The sequence below is a fragment of the Anser anser genome, assembly GCF_964211835.1.
Source record: "Anser anser genome assembly, chromosome: 4".
NCBI classification, from domain to species: Eukaryota; Metazoa; Chordata; class Aves; order Anseriformes; family Anatidae; genus Anser; species Anser anser.
This window is the reverse complement of record NC_139724.1, coordinates 43404719-43425221: the sequence shown is the minus strand read 5'-3', so window position 1 is coordinate 43425221 and position 20503 is coordinate 43404719. Positions and strand designations below refer to the sequence as shown.

Genomic DNA, 20503 nt, shown 5'->3' with positions numbered 1-20503 from the left:
ATGAGGCAAGCTAATCCTCCATTTTGCTTGGTCTTCAAAGTGAACTTAAATCCTCAATTTCCTCTTTATTTGGGAATGTGAAAACAGGAGAAAATGAAAATATAAGTAATGCTGAAAGAAAATACAGCTCTTTCAAAATGGAAATAATACAGAAATAACATGCTTGCTTACAAAAAAGTCCTTGGACTTTCATGTCCCTTTACACTATATGACTTGCATCTCTGAGCAAAACTTATTTTACGTTGATACCCACTCATATTTCATTTCTGACATAAGAAAGCGTTCAAATTTTAAAACAACATCCTTTGAAGCTTATAAATCTATAACAGCACCTCATACAACTCGAGTATATTTGCTTTTTCAAGACAGTCAATATTCATAACTTTTAACTCTGCATTAGCTATTTTTATGGAGATTTCCACAACTATTCATGAACTTACTATTCATAGTGGCTATTCTCTCATTCACAAAGTACATTTGCAGAAATTAAACTTCATCTGACACTAATGATGCATGGAATATTTGCTCCTTTTTATTGTTTCACTCAAATGCAGTGCTTCAGAACTGAGTAGCGGCACTTTCCTGCTCCTTGTAGATTATTTCTGAAGCATAATAGCTGATAAATTTGGTCTTAAATATTACTTTTCTGTAAACCTGGCACTGTGAATAGTATCCCAAGGACCATCCCTCAGCAGTTAAGGAGAAAGAAATGTGTTTCTTACAGCAATCGCACATGTTATACCTGGGAGTATAATTTGCAGTCAAATCTGTGCATACCATTTTGTCACAGCTCTGAGCAGAGGTCAGTGTTAGGTTGTACTATTCTAAAACCCTTGCAGAAAGGATTAACTCTTAGGAACACAGAGAATTATTAGGCTGGCAAAAGACTTCACACACAACTGCACAAAGGCCAGGGATAATCCATCTCTGTGGGCTATTGCGGCGCTGAAACTCTGCGTCACCTCTGGCAGGGTAGCACTACAACTAAGCTATGGGAAGTTTGGGAAAAGCTCCCTTTTGATTCAGAGGCATACAAGTATTGCCATGAGCAGCGCCCTTCCTTAGCACTGTAAGACAGGAGGCTTAGCTGAAACACAACAGGCAACTTCAGCTCTGAAAGGGTAAATTGGAAAGAACACAAGGGAAATCATAGCTAATGTTTTTTGTTAGCACAGCCAAGCCAGCTGTGAACAGGTTTCTCTACATGTGGATGATAAGAAGTTATAGAAATATGGGAAAATTAGAAAAGGAAAACATTCACATATATTGAATGAAGTCATTAGAGGAAATATTTGTTCAAATTCATTTGAAATATATTAAATACTATTAGAATAGATATTTCCCTATAGTAACCATTTGAATTCTTGGCTTATTTGCTGAAGTAAGTGGAGCCATTCATTTAGCTCGAATGAAATGGGTCTATGAATTGAAAATTAATTGAGTTACTTTAATGATATATTTTTAGAAAATATAGCGTTTCTGCAAAATCCAAAGATCTTATTGCTTAGTATTTTGGCAAAATGGTTACTTAATGTTTTAGCAAGATAATTTTGCTCTAAGGGGAAACTACTTTGTAATAAAGATCTGAGAATGTTCTTCAGACTTCCTTTGATGAGCCTATCTGTAAGAAAGGCAAGCTACAGGCACCAAAGTAGCTATTTGCATTGCAAAGCTCAAATCTAATCTGCTCAGCAAGTGACAAAGTTGAGTTTATGCATGGGCAACTTGTTTTTACCCAAAACACATTTTTTCATTTAATTTCTTATTATGTTTTTCCTTCATTTGAACTATACTGCCAGTTTCCAAACTTGAGGTACATATTTACTAATCAGGCAGTAGTTCCTTCTCCTGTGCAGCTTAACTAATTTTTAAAAGCCAGAGCAACATTTTGAATTGTATGTCGGTTTCTGCTAACATTTGCCTGTTCTTTCAAAGCAGTGGAATTGCAAAACGTTTTGCAGGGCTTCTAGAAAACGTGATTTGTTTATTTCAGTTTCTTAACTGCAGATTCGAATACATTTTGTTTATTCACATAAGAATACTTCTGTTGCTTTGAAATCTTAGTATTGAAGTTAAAAGCCTTGACCTCTTTGAATTCTGATTTGGCAGACTTACAATAAGTAAAAGTGTTTTTTGTAAGGTATAAAAGTTACATCAGAAGCTCCGGGTATGAGCAGCCTTTACTTAACCTTCTCTTGCTTAGAAGCAGATTTCAGCTCCTGTCTAATATGTACCCCCCAAAACTGTCAAAAGTTTATGAACAAAATAACCATTACAACTAAGAGGAAACGTTTAAAGAAAGCAAGAAAACATTTCGTACACCATACTCTAAATGATTCAACACAGATTGTTAGATAGTGAAACATCTGAACAATCCGTCCTTCAGGTGAAACAAGTGGAGTTACTCAAAATTACACCAATGTCATTAATATCACAGATATTTCTACATTAATTACAATGGAAGGTAAAAATGTGGGGAAGCAACCATAAGCTTAGTACACCCAAGATGTGTTTGTGAAAATAAGGAGACTTTATGTAGTAACTAACAGCACAATTTGCACCACATTCTGTTTAATACAGCATCACAAAAGAAGGCTGCCATCTCCATTGTGGCCTTGAGTTTTGCAATTTGTTGCTTGTGTGTTTGTTTTACCTTTCATTCCAAGGGGGTAAAATACATACTGCAGAGCTTCTAATCTGCTGATCAATAGCAGGCTTTCCCTTTAGCATGGCATCAATGCTCAGAGTTTCTTCTGCATCTTCTGACAGTGCATGCTCAGTCTCCAGATCCCAAAGTGACTACTGCTTTCTTTCCTAGGCTTCGATGGCTGCATTTCCTACATCAAGTATGGCGAGGAGAGCCTCCCCTTCGCTGGCAAGCACAGCCTCGCCACCCTCTCCAAAACAGACCCCTCGGTTAAGATCGGCTGCCGCGGCCCCAACGTCTGTGCCAGCAGTCCCTGCTGGGGCGAGCTGATGTGCATCAACCAGTGGTACGCCTACCAGTGCGTCCCACCGGGTGCCTGCACCTCCAACCCCTGCCAAAATGGAGGCAGCTGCGAGCCTGGGCCGCACGCTGGCTTCACCTGCAGCTGCCCCGAGGCGTATGCAGGGCAGAGGTGTGAGACGGTGGTAGCGTGCCTGGGGGTCTCCTGCAGCCCTGGCCATGTCTGCAGAGCGGGGCTCAGTGGTGGCCACGTGTGCCTGCCATCCCCTCACCCTGCTGAGCTGTCCCTGCCGCTCTGGGCTGTGCCCGCCATCGTGGGCAGCTGTGCGACGGTGCTGGCACTGCTGGTCCTCAGCCTCATCCTCTGCAACCAGTGCCGAGGGAAGAAGTCAAAAGCCCCGAAGGAGGAGAAGAAAACAAAGGAGAAGAAGAAAAAAGGGAGCGAGAACGTGGCGTTTGATGACCCTGACAACATCCCACCCTACGGCGATGACATGACGGTCAGGAAGCAGCCCGAAGGGAACCCAAAACCCGATATCATTGAAAGGGAAAACCCCTATCTCATCTACGATGAGACCGACATCCCTCATGCCACAGAGACCATCCCCAGCGCCCCTCTGGCCTCCCCCGAGCCCGAAATAGAGCACTACGACATCGACAATGCCAGCAGCATTGCCCCCTCGGACGCGGACATCATCCAGCACTACAAGCAGTTTCGGAGCCACACGCCCAAGTTCTCCATCCAGAGGCACAGCCCGCTGGGCTTCGCCCGGCAGTCCCCCATGCCCCTGGGAGCCAGCAGCCTGACGTACCAGCCGTCCTATGGGCAGGGCTTGAGGACGACACCTTTAAGCCACTCAGCCTGCCCTACTCCCAACCCCCTGTCTCGGCACAGCCCCGCACCCTTCTCCAAGTCATCGACTTTCTACAGGCACAGCCCAGCCAGGGAGCTGCACCTCGCCATAAGGGAAGGGAGCCCGCTGGAGATGCACAACGACGTCTGCCAGCCCGGCATTTTCAACTACGCCACTCGGCTGGGGAGAAGAAGTAAGAGTCCACAGACCATGGCGAGCCACGGCTCCCGACCGGGCAGCCGCCTGAAGCAGCCCATCGGGCAGATCCCTCTGGAGTCTGCTCCTCCGGTGGGGCTGTCCATCGAAGAGGTGGAGAGACTGAACACCCCTCGTCCCAGAAACCCCAGCATCTGCAGTGCCGACCACGGCCGGTCCTCTTCTGAGGAGGACTGCAGAAGGCCCCTGTCCCGGACGAGGAACCCGGCAGACGGCATTCCCGCACCTGAATCCTCCTCCGACAGTGACTCCCACGAGTCCTTCACGTGCTCCGAGATGGAGTACGACAGGGATAAGCCCATAGCCTACACCTCCAGGATGCCCAAATTATCCCAGGTCAACGAGTCCGACGCGGATGATGAGGACAACTATGGTGCAAGGCTGAAGCCCCGGCGGTACCCCGGCCGCCGAGGGGAGGGAGGGCCTGTGGGGGCACAGGCGGCCGGCGCCGGGGAGAGCTCCTTGCCCGTGAAGCTGGGGCAGCAGGCGGGAAGCTTCAACTGGGACAACCTCTTGAACTGGGGCCCGGGCTTCGGGCATTATGTGGATGTTTTCAAGGATTTGGCATCACTTCCTGAAAAAACAGCAGCAGCAGCAGCGAGTGAAGACAGCAAAGGTGGTACAACGAAGGCTGTTTCCAAGGAGGGGGAAGCAGAACAGTACGTATAGGCTTTGTCTCCGGGTATTGCCACAGGGCAAGGCCATGGAACAATCAGACCATTGTATGGTTGTAGGAAAGGAAAGGTCAGCATTCGCACCCCAGGCCAGTTTGGTTGGAGGAGACTTTGAAAATAATAACCATTATGCTGCTGAAAGAGACTTAAAACATTTTTAATTTAATTATGCTTGGATGAATTTATTTCTCCTGCATGCATATTTGGAAACAAGATATTTGGCATGCAGCTTTTTAAAAGGGTTTCCTATTTACCGTTGTTTGGTTTGTGATTCTTAAATTAATAATGCTTTGTTCTGAAAATGAACTAAATTTTTTTTTGAATTGTGAAGGATGTGCATATTGTCTCCAGCTACTAATGTGTTTTACAATGCAAAAGTATTGAGGATTTAATTTTCCTTAAGAAGTGCATGGAAGAAGGATGATGAATGAAGGAATTACAGTAGCAAGGTGTCTCAGAAAACGTAGTTACCGTATCCTGCAGTTGCTCACATGTAAAGATTATGGAAGAAATCAGCTTGAGTAATTGCTGGCAACAGTGCTGTAAGTCTTATTCCATACAAGAGGTGCTAGAAGCAGCTCAAGCTGGTCAGCACTTTAGGAGATATTGTTCTTTTCAGCTTGTTAATTTGTTTGTTTGGGGGCTTTTCTGTCTTCTTTTGGGGATTTTGTTTTTTATTTTTTTTAATTGACAAAGTTGTGTGAGAGCTTCTGAATCTCTGTAAAATATTTGGGGATGCTCAACCCTGTTCCTTGCCTGCCCCCCCTCAGTGCTTCCAGTGGGAGGGCAGTGCTCAGCATATGTCAGCACAGCACAGCCAGGTTGCCTGGCTCACAGCATCATGATCAAGGGGAACGAGGAAAGAAACTCCATTTCCACATCTCTTGGCCTCTCATTGTAGCTGTGCAGCTGCTGCAGCCTGTGCTTCTCCCCAGATCCCATTGTCCCATCCGTACTCTGGAAAGGTAGTAGTAACACTCACCTACCTCACAGGGGTGTTGTGAGGACTAATTAGTTAACTCATCTGAAGTGCTTAGACATTATAAAGCACTATAATAAGTATTATCATAATTATTATTAAAGCACTGCCTAGCCTTTGTGACCTTTGGAGTGGCATTTTCTGCATTATATGATTTTCTATGATGAAAACTTTGAAGAATTATTTATTGTATAGAAAATTACTGCACTCTAGCATTTTGGAGCGGATATGAGGGAAAACTACTTGTAGACTCATTAATGTAGCTTACTGTTTGACCCAAATTCCCTAAGGTTTTAGGATAAGTAGTACTTCACAAAGTCCTTACATCTTCATGCAGATCTGATGAACCTATTGTACTGTGTAAAAACTTCAAATTTTTTTTTTTTTTTACCTAAGCTGTGTTTTTTATATCGATATTTTCCTATGCTGAATAGTTTTCTTACTTTCAGGGAAGGTAAGAAAAATACCTTTTTTACATTTGTTACTTATGTAACATCCATATTTTTCACATTTTGATAAAATTGTAACATACTGTATGCTTTCTACTTGTAAATGCCAATAATAGAATTAAAATATTTATTTAAAATCTTTAGTGTGTGTTATTAGAAACCTTTCATGTGTCTATTTCTCATTCCTTGATCTTCACTTTTATTAACTTTTTTTACAGAAACTGGACTTTAAGAAGCAAGTTGATGGTGTAAAATATACGTTCAGTGTTCAGTCACAGTGAAGGCAGCACAAGGATCACTGTGGAAATTAAATTAGTCCCTCTGCAGAGGGGCAGCACCAGCCCAGCATGCTTCTTAAGGTACTGCCAAGTATCATAGGGTTCTTCCTCACAAAGGGACAAATTTTGCCAAGGGTGAGAGAAGCATTCAGTGTATCTGTCTTTTACATCATGAATGACCTTGATTGGTTCAAAAAGTAGCAGGTTTCACCTTTCTCAGGGAGATGGAGAAGAGTTAGTATTGCAGCATTGTGACATTGTCAAAATGTACAAAGTCTGCTTTCAGAGCTCTAATAACATAACAAAACTGCCTTTCAGTCTGTACAGGATTATTAATAGGAACCAGTTTTGTATTTGTTAATCAAGACTTTTATCTCTATTCAAACCTGAATCTTTCCAGTGGATAGTTATGAGTGTGAGAACAAGGCTCTTCTGTCACAAAGCAGCAGTTGGACGATAAATAACTGCATTCCTGTATATTTATAAAAAAGTAAATCAAACTTAGGCAACTTGTTGGAGAATGCAAACAGTGAGAAAGTTAAGACTACAATACAAGCAAGAGGTGAGTTCTGAAGTTACCATTTTTATTGATGGTATTTTGTTAAAAGAATTTAGAAGAACAGTAATAAGTTTTCTTATCTGTTACTTGTTTGTTTTAGAGTTTTTTGGTCAGGTTGTCTTGGAACCAGCAAAGAGGAATTGGTACTCTCTTTAGGTAAAAATGCTACCAACTATGTCTTGCCCCACGACAGTGAAAAGATAATGGGGCAAAGTAGCACACATTTGTATATAAGTAGTTTCTTCTGAAATAACTGAGATCCACAAATGATTTCTGAGTTTAAGAAGCTGCTGTAATTAAACATCTGTTAAAAAGCTGTATGTTTAGTTCAAATATTATCCTTTAATACAAACTATACCACATCCAAGCATTGACTTTAGTAACACATGAAAACTTTAACAAATGAAATCTTTTAAATATAACACCAAACATATTGAGAGCTACATTATGCCACTTAAACATTCTGAGATGATCAAAAAATTTTACTAAGGGAAAATAATGCACAAAATTTGTCATACCTTTAATACAGTTTTCAGTTTATTGAGTTGCAGTGCATTCTAAATGTTAACAGAGAAAATTATAGGTTTTGCTGATTTCCTTGTTTCTCTGCTTCTGAAAAGCACAGAGATGTTTTTGATACTTAAATATATCCGTTTCTGTCTCGATTCCTTCATTAAAAGAACGAGAAAAAGGCTCCAAGTAAATCATGTGAAACAGTCATTCAAAACTATTCAAGTTGTGAGGAGCAAGCTGCATAATTCCCCTTCTTTATCATCCGAACTGCATGGTCCTCTTGCAAAGTCTGGGACGTTATAAATCACATATCAGGAAAGGAAAACAGTCTGCACTGCTCACTTCAGTGCCCAGGAGCTTTCCAATATATCTTATGTCAGCAATGTGACTTTAATTGACTAGTCTTTCTGCAGTCAAGCAAGATTCTACTGTGGTTAAAGTTGTACTGTTACTTGACTGTTTGCAGGACATGGTTGATGGTTTCTGCCATCAGCTGCATAGGACAAGATCGATTAATGGATGTTGTACATACATTACTCCAGGTATAACATCTACACATTTGCAAGATCAAAAAATTCTTATTAAAGCACACTTTAAAAAATATTTTAAATTTAAAATGCTGAAGTAATTTACACATTAAAAAAAAAAAGATTCTACAATGAGTACTGAAATATTTTTGAATATTTGAAAAATAGAATGGCTGCACTGTAAAATTAGTGTATAATATAACTCTTACAGGTAAAGACTCCTTATACCTCCCTGTTTCTTATTTTAATCACTCTTCTAATGACTGAGTTAAATGTCAAGGAGATCATTCCTGTACTCTCTTCAGCCCTGTGTCTTTTTGAATAAAGTCCTTTCCATGTCTCCCTATAAAGCTCTGAGCTTGTGTCCAGTTTCAGTGATGGAGCATGCCATGCAGCCAGCCTTTTGGGAAGCCAGGGCAGGACAGGGTACCCCTGTTGCACAGAACTGTGAGCCCCCCCCCCCCCCCGTGCATAGGTGACTAGGACTGGCTCCCATCACTACTCTGCATGAACTGACATGGGCTCAGGCATAGAGATTTGCTCTATTTTCTGCCTATAACCTCAGGGAGAAGTAGGATTAATGTCTCTGTTCCCACCGCCTATTGCCTGGCCACTAGGAGCTTACAAAGACAAACTCTGGTTTCTTTCCTGTGGGATGAGGAAGGGAGCTGTGCCACTGTCCAGCTTCTTCTAGAGGGCTAGAGTTAATCTGTCATTGTCATCTCATCTCAGATGAGGATGTTTTCTCATAGTGATTAATCAGATAAAGATAGATGGGAGTATGCCAGATTTACTCGGCATTCACTTGTATAGCTACAAAAGTGAAAACACAACAGTCTTGAATAACTGTAATTTCTGGTTGGCTCCTAAATTATTAAAAGATGTGAAATCTAGATTTGTCTGATTCAAAACCTTCAAATATTTTTCATCAGTTATACAACTTGAAACATACACGAAAAAAAAACACAACAGGCAAAATACATTAACAAGTAACATAAAGTCCCACATCCTTCTAGTGAAAACATCCCATGTCAACAAGCTGACTATGAATATGACTGCAGACTTCAGCCAACAACTCAAAAAGTATTGGTTAGCAGTGTGAAATCCAGCTGGGGATGTATTATTCCAGCCTGGAAATAAGAAGGCTTGGGGTAGGGAGGAGTTGGAGATCTCACAGATGCCTTCAACAAAGGAAGATGGATCCAGACGCTCCTCAGAGGTGTACAGCAAAAGGACTAGAGCCACAAATGGCAGAAAGGTAAATTCCTGTTGAATGATAATGAAAACTATTCTGGCACTGGAAGTAGTTAGGTGCTGCAAGAGGTTGCCCAGTGGTGTTGTGGCATTCCTGTCACTGGACGTACTCAAAACTTGTTTGGACAACATGCTGATGAACCTCATCCAACATCAAGGCTAGCCCTGTTTTGGACCGTGTGACCTCTAGAAGTTTCTTCCAGCCTATGCCATCCTGTGATTCTAGGTAAGTCCAGCACCCTCCAGTTCCCCTTCTGGTTGTTATAGAAAGAAACAGGAGAGACATGCTGTGCTGGGGCACCAGCCCTTCCTTAGCACCGAAGCATTTGAAGATCTGTCCATCAGAGGCACCAATGAGGAATACAAAGGGCACCTTAAGATGATCCCAGCTCTAATGCTCTTCCTCAGATAGGGGGAACAGTATTGGCCTCACTGTCCCAAATCTGCAGTTTCTCTTCTGCATTAGGAAAGTAGTGGGCAGACGGCCTTGGATTCTCATTCCTGCCTCTGCTACAAAACCAACAATGATTAGCCAGTTTGATTACTGGCTGTTTTAAGTTAGCCTAGTTTCACTACAGAAATTTACTATATTTCATGTTTCTTCCGTGTAACATTGACCATATTTAATTTTTGCCAGCCAGCTCCTATAGGAGCTGAAATACCCCTGAGACAACAGGATGTATGGTGTGCTTTTACTGTACATACTGATAATCTCCTGTGCCACTTTGGAAGTAATGTCTTTTTTTTTTTTTTTTTTTTTTTTACTGTAGATTATGTTTCTTAAGCATAAAATTCAAATGATATTAGCCTTTGTAGTGTTTTAAAATGTTGCCATGTAAAAGCCATTTTCTTAACTGAAATCCATAAAAGGCTCCTAATTAATCTTTTATGTTAAAATTTGGGAGGGAGAATGAGGAAAAAAAGAGGAATCAGAAAAAAAAAAGTTGCCATATTTTTAGTAGAACTGAGGGAAGAAGTAAGTGAAGGGGTTGGTCTCTCTCTGCTTTCTCCTGTAAGTGTTCCCCCTTTTATCATTTTCCTTTTCCATGTCTATATACATATTCAACAATCTTCCCTCTCTTCCCTCTGTTCTTTAAGGTCAGTGCGTTGCTCATCCCAGCATCCTCACTTTGGTTTCCTGTAAGTAGCACTTAATGAGGGTGACTGCCAGCATGTGTTCAGGTTGCCAGTGATCATCACAACCTTTTTCTATTTTTTTCCAAATATTTGGATATTTGCACTCAATTTGCCTTTCCTATACTTTGTATGAACCTCACCTTTCACTAAGTCAAGCTTTACACAGTCTTTTCCCAGCAAACCATTCCAGATGGATTCTTAGTCAGTTTTACAGTCTTCTCTTTTTCCAAGTGACTTCCACGTTTCAGCATCCTGCTGTATGGGGATGGTCAGCAGAGGATAGAGTATTTCTGCATTGGAGTTTGTGTAATAAAGTACCTTTATCTCTGTAAAAGCCCTTCACAAAGGAAATCTGCTACAGAACCACTCTCCAATTTTATGGCCATGTGCGTTTCATCTAGGAGCATCTTACAAAATAAATAAATAAATAAATCACTGTAATAGTAGCAGGCAAGTTTCTCAACAACTTCTAAACATAGTGGGGAAGAATCTACAAAAGCAATGCCAAAAGGTTTGGCAACCTGCTAAAACAAAACCGCAGGGCATTTCAGTTGATTGCATTCTCCACTGGGGAGAAAATATCAGCAAGCATGTCTACTACTAATGATGAAAATTGCTTGATGTTTAATCGGCTGATGGTGAAACACCCTCAGCAGGGACAGCGTAGAGCCAACCTGCGCGAGGTGTCTGTCAGAGCTGGCCACTTTGCAGGCCTCATCTGGGATCTGCTTGCTTCAGGGAGCACGCAAAGCCCGAGGCTCTTACAAGCACGCTTCATGTTTTTCAAAAGCCTTAGCTCAGGGTAAGATCACGAGTAATGCTATCTTGTGCTTCAGACTCAGGCGAAAGGCTGGTTCCCAGGGGTGACTGAAGTGATTCCACATGAATGACTGATTTCTGTTCCTCTAATTTGCCATTTATTGGCGGGGAGGAAAAAGGCTCTCAATCTGTTGTTCCAAGGAAGTGTTAAGTTTTGTGGGACACAGTTTTCAGAAGTTTCCACCAACTTGGCTGGAGCTCCTTAAGCCTTTTTTCAGCTCAGCACTCATGAAATGCTGTTTATGGCAATACCCTGTACAGTGCCTTATGCAAGTCAAACAGTGGCATGCTCTGCCTCTTTGTGGCTGCTACGGAACACACTGTGACTTCTTGCAGCTCTACATCATCCCCTATCTTACACAATGTTCCTGCTTCTCTGCTTTCGGCACAGGGCAAAACGAGGATCCAGAAGGATGCTGTTTTTCTCTCTCACTCTTACAGTCAGAAAGCACAGCTAGTGATAGACAGAGAGTGAGTAGAAATAGGTCCTCCTTACCATTGGTAAACAAGAATCTTACTGACAATGCATTTAAGTTTAATTTAAATCTTAGAGCATTTTAGGGAGTCATCAAAAGGTGTCAACTAGAAGAAAATCAAGATAAAAGCCCCACATCCCAAAATTTGTTCCAGAGTCAGGACAAATCTCTACAGCATACCAACTAAAAGCTGAAGTTCTCACAGTCTTTCTAGACTTCTGCCTGTGTCCCAAGGATGACATGCACTATTGCAGATAACTCATTTTGTGTCAACAGTTGTGTTAAAATTGTCAAAAGAAAGGGAGATAGCTCAGGGCTGAATCATAAAGCAGTAGTCACTGGAGATCAGAAACTTCGGTGTGAAAAGATGTGCCAGACTGAAAAGAACAGAGAAAGAGAGATCCAAATAGGATGGAACTTCACTGTGTTCTCCCAAGAACCTCCACCCTCACTGAGCACACTCGTTTCCATGGTCAGCATGCACAAGGCAACAGTTCAGGTGTGTGTGGTCAGCAACTGTTGTGTAGCCTGCAAAATATGTTGACTAAAACTGTCTCTACAAAGACATTTCTACTCATACGTACATAAGCTTGTATGTATACATAGCAACATATGTACACATTCATGAACATGCTTTCCATATGGCAATTAATACCTTGCAAATTCCCTGGCAAGACTCCATGATTGGAAAAGGGATTAGCAACCTCTCTCCATCCCCCCAGTAATAAAATAAAAATAAGCCACTCTTCAGCATAATTGTGTATTCTCTTAAAATACTGGGACTTTTCCTGCAGCCCATCAGAAAAGGCGCAGGGAAAATAAACAGGTCCTTGTCCTCACATTTGTTGGTTTATTTCCCCCGAGTCTTTTAAAAACCAGAGCCTGATTTAGCAATTAGTGTTTGTACTTGCACATCTTGTGCAATTAGCTAAAACAGCAAATTAGGGAATAAGAAATAAACATTAATATAAAAAATAAACACGAATATAGAAGAAAGCATACTGGATGAAAAATAGCCATTTTGGAGTCATTGAAAAAATGTACTTTGGTGTTAATGACCAAAAATAATTCCAAATATACATTATAATTCCCTTTAAAATACAGCTCCCTCTGAATAATGCAAATCTTTATTAAAACACTTTGTTAAGCCTTGGCAAAGATATCATGTGACAGCTCTGTTTTGTAAGAATTTCTTGTAGTTTGTAGAAAGATAACTGAGAATTGGAATGGTTGGTCTCTCTTAAAACTACTGTTGCTAAGCATACAAAAATAAAAGTAAAAAGGAATAATTTTTTACACAGACTATAAAATCAGCTGGTAGAGTTCATTGCAGTCATCAAACCGGGCTGGATATTGCAGAGCCACATAACGTTATGTGGCAGAGAATACCATTTTTATAATTATGTGGAGATAAGGTTGATGACATCCCCCCACTTTGTAGACGGGGCTTTACAATTGGCAAGATGTTTTTAGAAAGAAAGGTACTATGCTGTTTTGCCAGAGGCAGGATACTGAGTTTGAAAAAGAATGGTGAGTTCTGAAACAGAATCACATCCTCAGCATCAGAGCACTTGGATCAGGCTCCTGTCCCAAATGCAGCTGCTTGTTGAGTTATTACCGTGACAACATTCATAATTGCCTGTGAATAATTTATATTCTGCCTCATACTTATTTGCAATATATAACTGCCTACATGTTTATTTACAAAGGAGAAAATGTTTTCGCAATGGGACATTGACTGGTATTTTGGTCTGTACCCATTATTGTTACCAAGAAAAAGGGCAGGCAAAAGCTTCTCATCTCAGCATTCCTTTCATTCTTGCCCTTGTCCATGCTCTCCTTCAAGAGTTTTTTGGCTGAATAAGTTCCTTGATCACTTAGTCACTTGAAGCACCACAGATAGAAAACAATTCCTGATGAAACAAGTAAGTCCCAGAGGATGACAGTTACTCCCTGCTTCTCCTGAACGCACATTCCTGGTAACTGCCAGTGATACCTGAAACTTGTCCTCTCAATTTCATTAGGAAATAACTTTTCAGCTAGGGCAAATCATGTGCTATTGTTGTTTGGGGCTTTTCTAATCTGTTATATTTATGTGTTTGATCCATTTTTCTTTTCCAAAGTAGCTTGCAGCTTGAGTCATGTGAAAGAGGTGAGAAATAGTCTCATTACTTCAACATAACTGATTTTTTTTTGATTGAAGTTTTTAATTGGAGGGAGATTTTGGATTACCTTAAATAATATGCGCTTTGACTTTTTGACTCACTTTTCCTACTGTGAGCAGAGATTCTGTTGCTGTTTTCTTGGTTTTTTTTTTTTTTTTTTTTTTTTTAACCCCCTTGATTTATTTTCTCAGTATAATTTTTGTTCATTTGTTCTTAGCATTAAAACCTGTGGCAGTTTTTTGTTAAGCTAATTTTGCGGATAGCAATGCAAGTGAAACCTTTCAATACTGCTCAGCAGATTGTGGTGAAGGGGGCCCTTCTTTTTGGTTGATTTGAGTACACTTAGTGAATGATTGTATCTGACAAGTTTCTGAAGCTTTGTCAAAGTTTCCTTTGCCTTCTGATTTGGGTTGCTTCTGTTTTAATTTTAAGATGTCCCTGGATGTTTGTCACGGGAAATGAACTTGGCTGTTTGCTTTGTTTTAAGTGACATTCAATGCTCTGAAAAAAGAAGTGGAATATGACAAGTTTGCAATTATGTCAATTTTTCTTTTTCCATCCATGAAATCTCTAAACTTGTACATATCTAACTGTTGTGCTGGTGCAGTACACTATGTCCTAGATTTTTAATAGTATTTGTCTGCAGCCAGCTTAGGAGTCTAGGCTTGGGATTTTTTTAATGCTTATAAATGAACTTTATGACTTCTGTATAGCACAAAGAGTACTTACCCTGGCAAATGTCAGTGACAAGAGAAGAGCTGTGGTATACATAGCAATTAAGAGAACATCTTCCATATTGTCTCATCAGCGTTTCCCTGCCCTCTGTCAGTAGACACTGTCACTTTTCTGAAAAACAAAGCTGCGGAGTCTTTAATATCTGAAAAACAAAGCTAATAAGGAAAACTGTAGAGTTCCTGTACAACATGCAACAGGTTGCAAAGCTAACACCTGCCCTTAAGAAATGTTTCTAATGAGACCACATAGTGCAGGTTCCTGGGTGTAGCTGCTTCCTCCCGTGCTTTGCTCTGAAGGCTTGGTAAAACGGGCACCTCTCCACTGAAAGCAGGGGCACCCTGCGAGGTATAGCAGCTGGTGGGTGGATAAGGACAATAGCACAAGTGCCTCTCCTCCTGAGATACCAGCTCCACAAAATGTTAACTCAAATGTGAAAAGTTCCCATATTAGCAATTATCCTGGCGCAGTTCAGACACACTGAGTGTTTCTCCACTAATTAACTAGCCCCATTATCCACATAAGACTGTTGGACACAGCTATTAGGCAGAGCATTGGTGTGTCAGCTGCTACCCATTGCCTTGTAGACACAGACTCATGCGGTCTCAGTGGCTACAGGCTGCTGTATTTCAGAATCAACACAGCATGGGCTCAGTTGTACTTCTGAAGCAGCGAGTCAGAAAAGATGCAATCTGGCAACAGGTGAGCTCACAAGCAAGCAGAGAAGCAGCACGTCAGGGGAAATCTGGGCCTTTCGAACCCACGTGCTGACACACGTGGTAATTGCTGGGTTGGACAAGATGCTCCAGCCTCTTAAAAAGGCAGCTGACTTGGCAAAGGCACAGCACCCGCATCTGCAAAGGCTCGTTTACCTTCCCCCCTGCTGCCAAATGTTTAGTGTGTTAATTACGCTCTCTGTTGCTATAAAGGTGTGGTGGAGCTTGTGTAGCAGCTTTTTCAAAACAGAACTCACCAAAATGTACCAAACGTCGTGTTTCTGCAGACCTGTGCTTCATGTAAGATATCTCTGTTCAAATGCTTATTTTATTTTGTTTTAAAAGTTGATGCTAATGCCTGAGCTGATTTATATCCACTACATGTCTGGTCCTGGTCTCAGTGGGAAGATGGCAATAAGAAATTATCCCTGACGAGGCAAGCTGAAAGATTCCCAAGGTTACAAAGGAAAATGAATTCCCAAGTTACACACATCAGTGGTTCACAAATGTTATCATTTTTCACTGAGTGGCAAGGAGGTTATAAAGATGAAGGACTTATTTTGAGTCTAAGTTACATGTATGCTATGCTACACGCCTGTTGACTATGTGGCATGACAGTAACCCTGAGCCTCAGCTCTGGGCCTGATGTCTGGCATGTGATATTTGATGTCTGGTAATGCTCCCATTGCTTCACAACATCCACTGCAGTGGCTCTTTCTTTGCACAAGTATAAGGAAGAGATTAATCCTCCCCACCCCCTTACTCTGTATTTTATACACCTACAGCTGCAGGACATCTGCTGAGACAGAAGATTCTACATAAATAAGATGTTAATGTAAAAAATGTTATTTACATTACCTAAAATGAGAGCTGCTAGGGAAATGTCTAAGAGACTGTGTATCTTCCCTGTGACGGCTGGATGGAGGTTCCTAAACAAAAAGCAGCAGGCAACCTAGTATTTTCAAGGGGTCCTTTACATTTGTTGTAAACTCTAAGAGTTCTGTGGAAAGAAAATCTTTTCAGGTTCTTTTCCACAGTCCTTTCTGGTCTTAATTGCTCTACTGTGCTTTCCTTGCTTCTTGCTCTGGTGAGATCTTTCCTCTGCTTACTGAGGCTTAACAAATTTGTTGGGAAGGTTACACACAACTTCCAGATGACGTTGCATGCCAGACCAAACACACATGGAAGAGAGAAATACTTGTCCATCTTGGAAAGGCACAAGGGCTCAGCTTCTACCCTGAGCATTTTCTTTTGCTTGTCTTGCTTCTAGACCCAGTGTGATGTGGCCATATTCAACCAAACTGGATTTTCTTTAGTCTTTTTAGTTGACCCCAGGTAGAGTCTTGTGATCATGATGTACATTCAAGGACTTGGGCTATACAGCCCAACAGGCACAAACTGGAACAGAGGAGGTTCCCCTTCACCATCAGGAGGCACTTCTTTACTGTGCAGGTGGTGAAGCTCTGGCACTGGTTGCCCATAGAGGTTGTGGAGTCTCCCTCCTTGGAGATCTTCACAACCCGCCTGGACATGGTCTTGGGCAGCTTGCTCTGTGTGACCCATGGGAGTCAGACCAGATGACTTCCAGAGGTCCCTTCCAACCTCAGCCAAACCCATTTTCAGAAGACACAGATAACATGACAACCATCACAACAAGGTTATGCAACCCCCATGGCCAGCAAAAGGATCTCAGCCAATTTCCTGGCTACCAGATCACTAAAAGCAAAACTTATGTGTGTTCACAGCCAGCACCAAGAGTCAAGGGCATGAAACAGTGAGCAGTTCTGTGCTGTCACAGCAGCAGCTTCAGCAAGAACACCATCTTCTTCTCCGTGTTGCAGGAAAACACATCAAAGTGACCTAAACACTCATGGTCCCTCTTTCTTGATTATAATGATCTCATATCTAGACACGGGTGACATGCAAGGGGCTGCCTATTGATAATAATCACTTTCGTTAGTGAGAAAGCAGTCTCAAAGTTTGCCAGACGTTAACACTGTTACAGCAAAGGCAGCTAGCAGGGGAAAACATGCCGTGTCAGCAGTGTAACACGAACAAATCAAACCCTCAAATTATTTGTGGTTGGATGTTTGCTCCATGACTCTTTTGTCACTCAGCCGCCCTTCTCTTCATCATGTGTTTGGTTTTTTTTTCCCCTTCTAACTACTTTGACACATTTTCCTCTCTATACATCACTGGAGATTGCTGTCCTGGGAGCTGCTGTGGTAGGATGATGCGTTCTTTCCTCTTTCTTCCTGATTTCTGACACATGTAGCAACCTAGAGTGTTTCTAAGAATCAGTGATTGCCCTCTTCTCCCTTTGGCTGGGGATGCAAGCTAGCCCTCCATACCTACTTGCTCACCACAGAATTAAAGAAAATAAGAAAATAAGTACATGCAAGTCTCCTCCTGGTGGGGTAAGATGTGAGGGTCTGGTGAGGGTGTTTTCTTGCTTGTACAAAGTCTGATCATTTCTGAAGTATGTCAGTCCCAAATGTTTAGACCATTAAACTTCCATGACGTATTCAAGGTGTTTCAGCACTTTCCTTTTTTTTTTTTTGTTTTTTTTTGCAGAGCCCAGCCATCAGTTATCTAGAGCTTCTGTGGTGCTTTGGAGCCAGCTTGGTGAAGAGAGGCAGGTTTGTTCTCCTGAGAGCCACAGCAGACCAGGGACTTTTCTGCTGGATATAACCTTGGTGACTGGAACAGAGCAAGAAGAAAAAAAGAGGGGAAGAGGTGCTTCTTCAGGGTAAGGCAGGCAAACTGCCTGACTCAGACAGTCACAGAGATGCACACCCATACACACCTACACAGCCCTCCAAGGGATCATATTCATAGAAATTAGAAGTGCATGCACAAGACACTGTCATATACACAAGTTTAGGATCTTAGAGGTGCTCCTGAGGATAATAAGCATGTCCACAAAGATTCACAAGCTGAAATGGAAACACAGCATGTTATTATTGGTTTAGTAGCAGAATGCAGCTTTAAGCATTGAAACTCTCTTTTTTTAATTTTTTTTTATTTTTTTAAAGTCGTGGACAAAAATGCTGCATTAGCCTTCACAAATACATCCAGTGAGTTAGATTTTCCCTGGGCCAGAGGGATTTTAGGTCAAGAAAATCAAGAACAAAGAGAGAAACCTACATAGTCTATGTTTTACACCCAAATGCTCTGGTCACCCACTAACCAAAAATGCTGAAAAAGCTAAGTAAATGAATTCGTCTGATGCAGAACCGCATGAAAGGCTGTCTTAAGGAGCTCCCCACTGCAGACTTGCCACTCTCTGTTTTTTTCCCCTAAGGACACCAGCTGTGGTTTATCTTCTCCTCTCCTCCTTTCCCCACTTAAAAAATGCTACATTTGAGCTCAAATCTCTGTTCCCAGAGCAAAGGGGATCATTAGTTACCGACACTTAAAAACGATTAGATCTTCTTCATCTGAACCTCATCTCAGTAATATATTGGGAGGATGTACAACTGTTTTCCAGAGCAAATCTCATCTAAAGAACTAAGGCTATAAGAGTCCTACAGGGACACTTTTCTGCTTTCTTCTTAATACCATATAATCATGCAACTGTTCTCCAAATTCCAGATATAGGCAGTGATACGTGGGCAGCATTTAGGCCCACTTCCTAGCTCCACAGTCTGCAAAGAACAGAGGTAATTGATCTGCACTTTGTTGTTCAGTCTTTCCTGGCTTTGGATGACTTTTTCCACTTGTTCATACTGTGTTTGTTTTAGTGGTTTATGTGATCTGTATATGGCTGATCAATTATAGCTAGAAGCTGTAAATCTGTGGGAAAAACCTCCAGAGAAAATGCAGCACTTAGCACAGTGCTGATGGAGGCACACCCAAACGGAGTTTTAACCCTCTCTTCTCCGCAGAAAATCCCCCGCGGTGCTCAGCATTGCTTGACTAGGCAATGACTGTTCCCCACTCCTCCCCTTACTAATTAAGGGCAGATTTATTGGGCTTCATTGATGCTAAGAGGGGTTAGAGCTGCATGGATGTATGTGAATTTTGAGGGAGAATGGTCGTTTCTGAAGGACTGATACCACATGCATTAACTTTGCTGCTTGTGTCAAGGCACAAGGAAGGGAAGGCACAAGGCTTTGGGAAGAACACTCTGATGTGTCTGGGAATAGTGCAGGTCATAATAAGAACCATTCAGCGACTCATACCACTGAGTACAGTGGCTTCTCTGGTGTCCATGTTCAGTGCTGTTAACCACAAAATATAGTGTTTGTATTGTCCACTCTCTGAGATTTTTAGCTGAGAGAGCTGTTATGTTCAGCTAGTGAAATCTATCCCTGGTTTGAAGGGATAGCTCTTCAGACAGCAGATAGAGACCATCAAAAAAAGCAGTTGCTCAGGTTTGAATGTTCTTGTTGAAGCCAGTCTCAGGTCTCCAGTCTACCCACGTGGTGCCTCCCTCAGAGTTCCTGAATACAAGAGGTAGTGATGACTATCTTTCAGCCTGTCAGAGCAGCCCCACTTTACCCTGTGCTCTTCTCTCATGGCCCCTAAATAGCATTACATAAAGCAGGGCCATTTGGTGTCCTGCAAGTCATATATTTTCTTGAACAAACTTCTTTCTACAGCAAAAGCCAGAATCTAGTGATTCCAAAATACGGAGTTATCAGAACACAATTAATTTTATTTTGGTTTCATAAGAAAGGGGAAACAGTAGAGTGTTGTCAAAGTGGCTCATTGCTATAACTGCTGTTGGAAGGTCCTGCTGGCATTTATACTTTGAATGAGTTCATTGAAATAAAGATAGACTTCTTATGGATTAACTGGGAGCAAAAACTTTATCTTAGAATAGCAAAAAATAGCAACAGTATTCTTGCTATCTGCACATTGTCTTTACAAGAAAGGTTATCTTTGTGTTGCTGGGTGGTTCCTTCATTGGAGGAGAAGGGTTGTTTTTAATACTCAATGATAAAAAGACCTTGAAAAAATAAATAAGCTTGCTGGGATTGGAGGGAGGAAGAGGGGCCTGCCCTCAGTAAAGCATTTTGTTTCTAAAACTTTACTCTTTCAACAACCCAGCTCTGGAGTCATGACTGTGTATGTTTATTATTGTATTATCATTGTATATATTGCCAGTCTGACCAGTAAAACTTTACCAGCATCATTCCAGAAAATGCTAGTGAGAGAAAACAGTAAGGAACCGTCCAAAACAGTACTTGCTGAAGCTATTTC

General features: G+C 41.5%; 1 protein-coding gene across 1 annotated transcript in view; it reads left to right on the top strand.

Annotated features, from left to right (window-relative positions):
• Positions 1-6258, top strand: part of FAT4 (FAT atypical cadherin 4) — a 142672-nt gene extending 136414 nt beyond the window's left edge. Inside the window, exon 17 of the mRNA XM_083833687.1 lies at positions 2819-6258. Within this exon, the coding sequence (XP_083689813.1) occupies positions 2819-4686 (1868 nt within the window). The 3' untranslated portion in view covers positions 4687-6258. The remainder of the gene's footprint in view (positions 1-2818) is intronic.
• The last annotated feature ends 14245 nt before the right edge of the window (positions 6259-20503 follow it).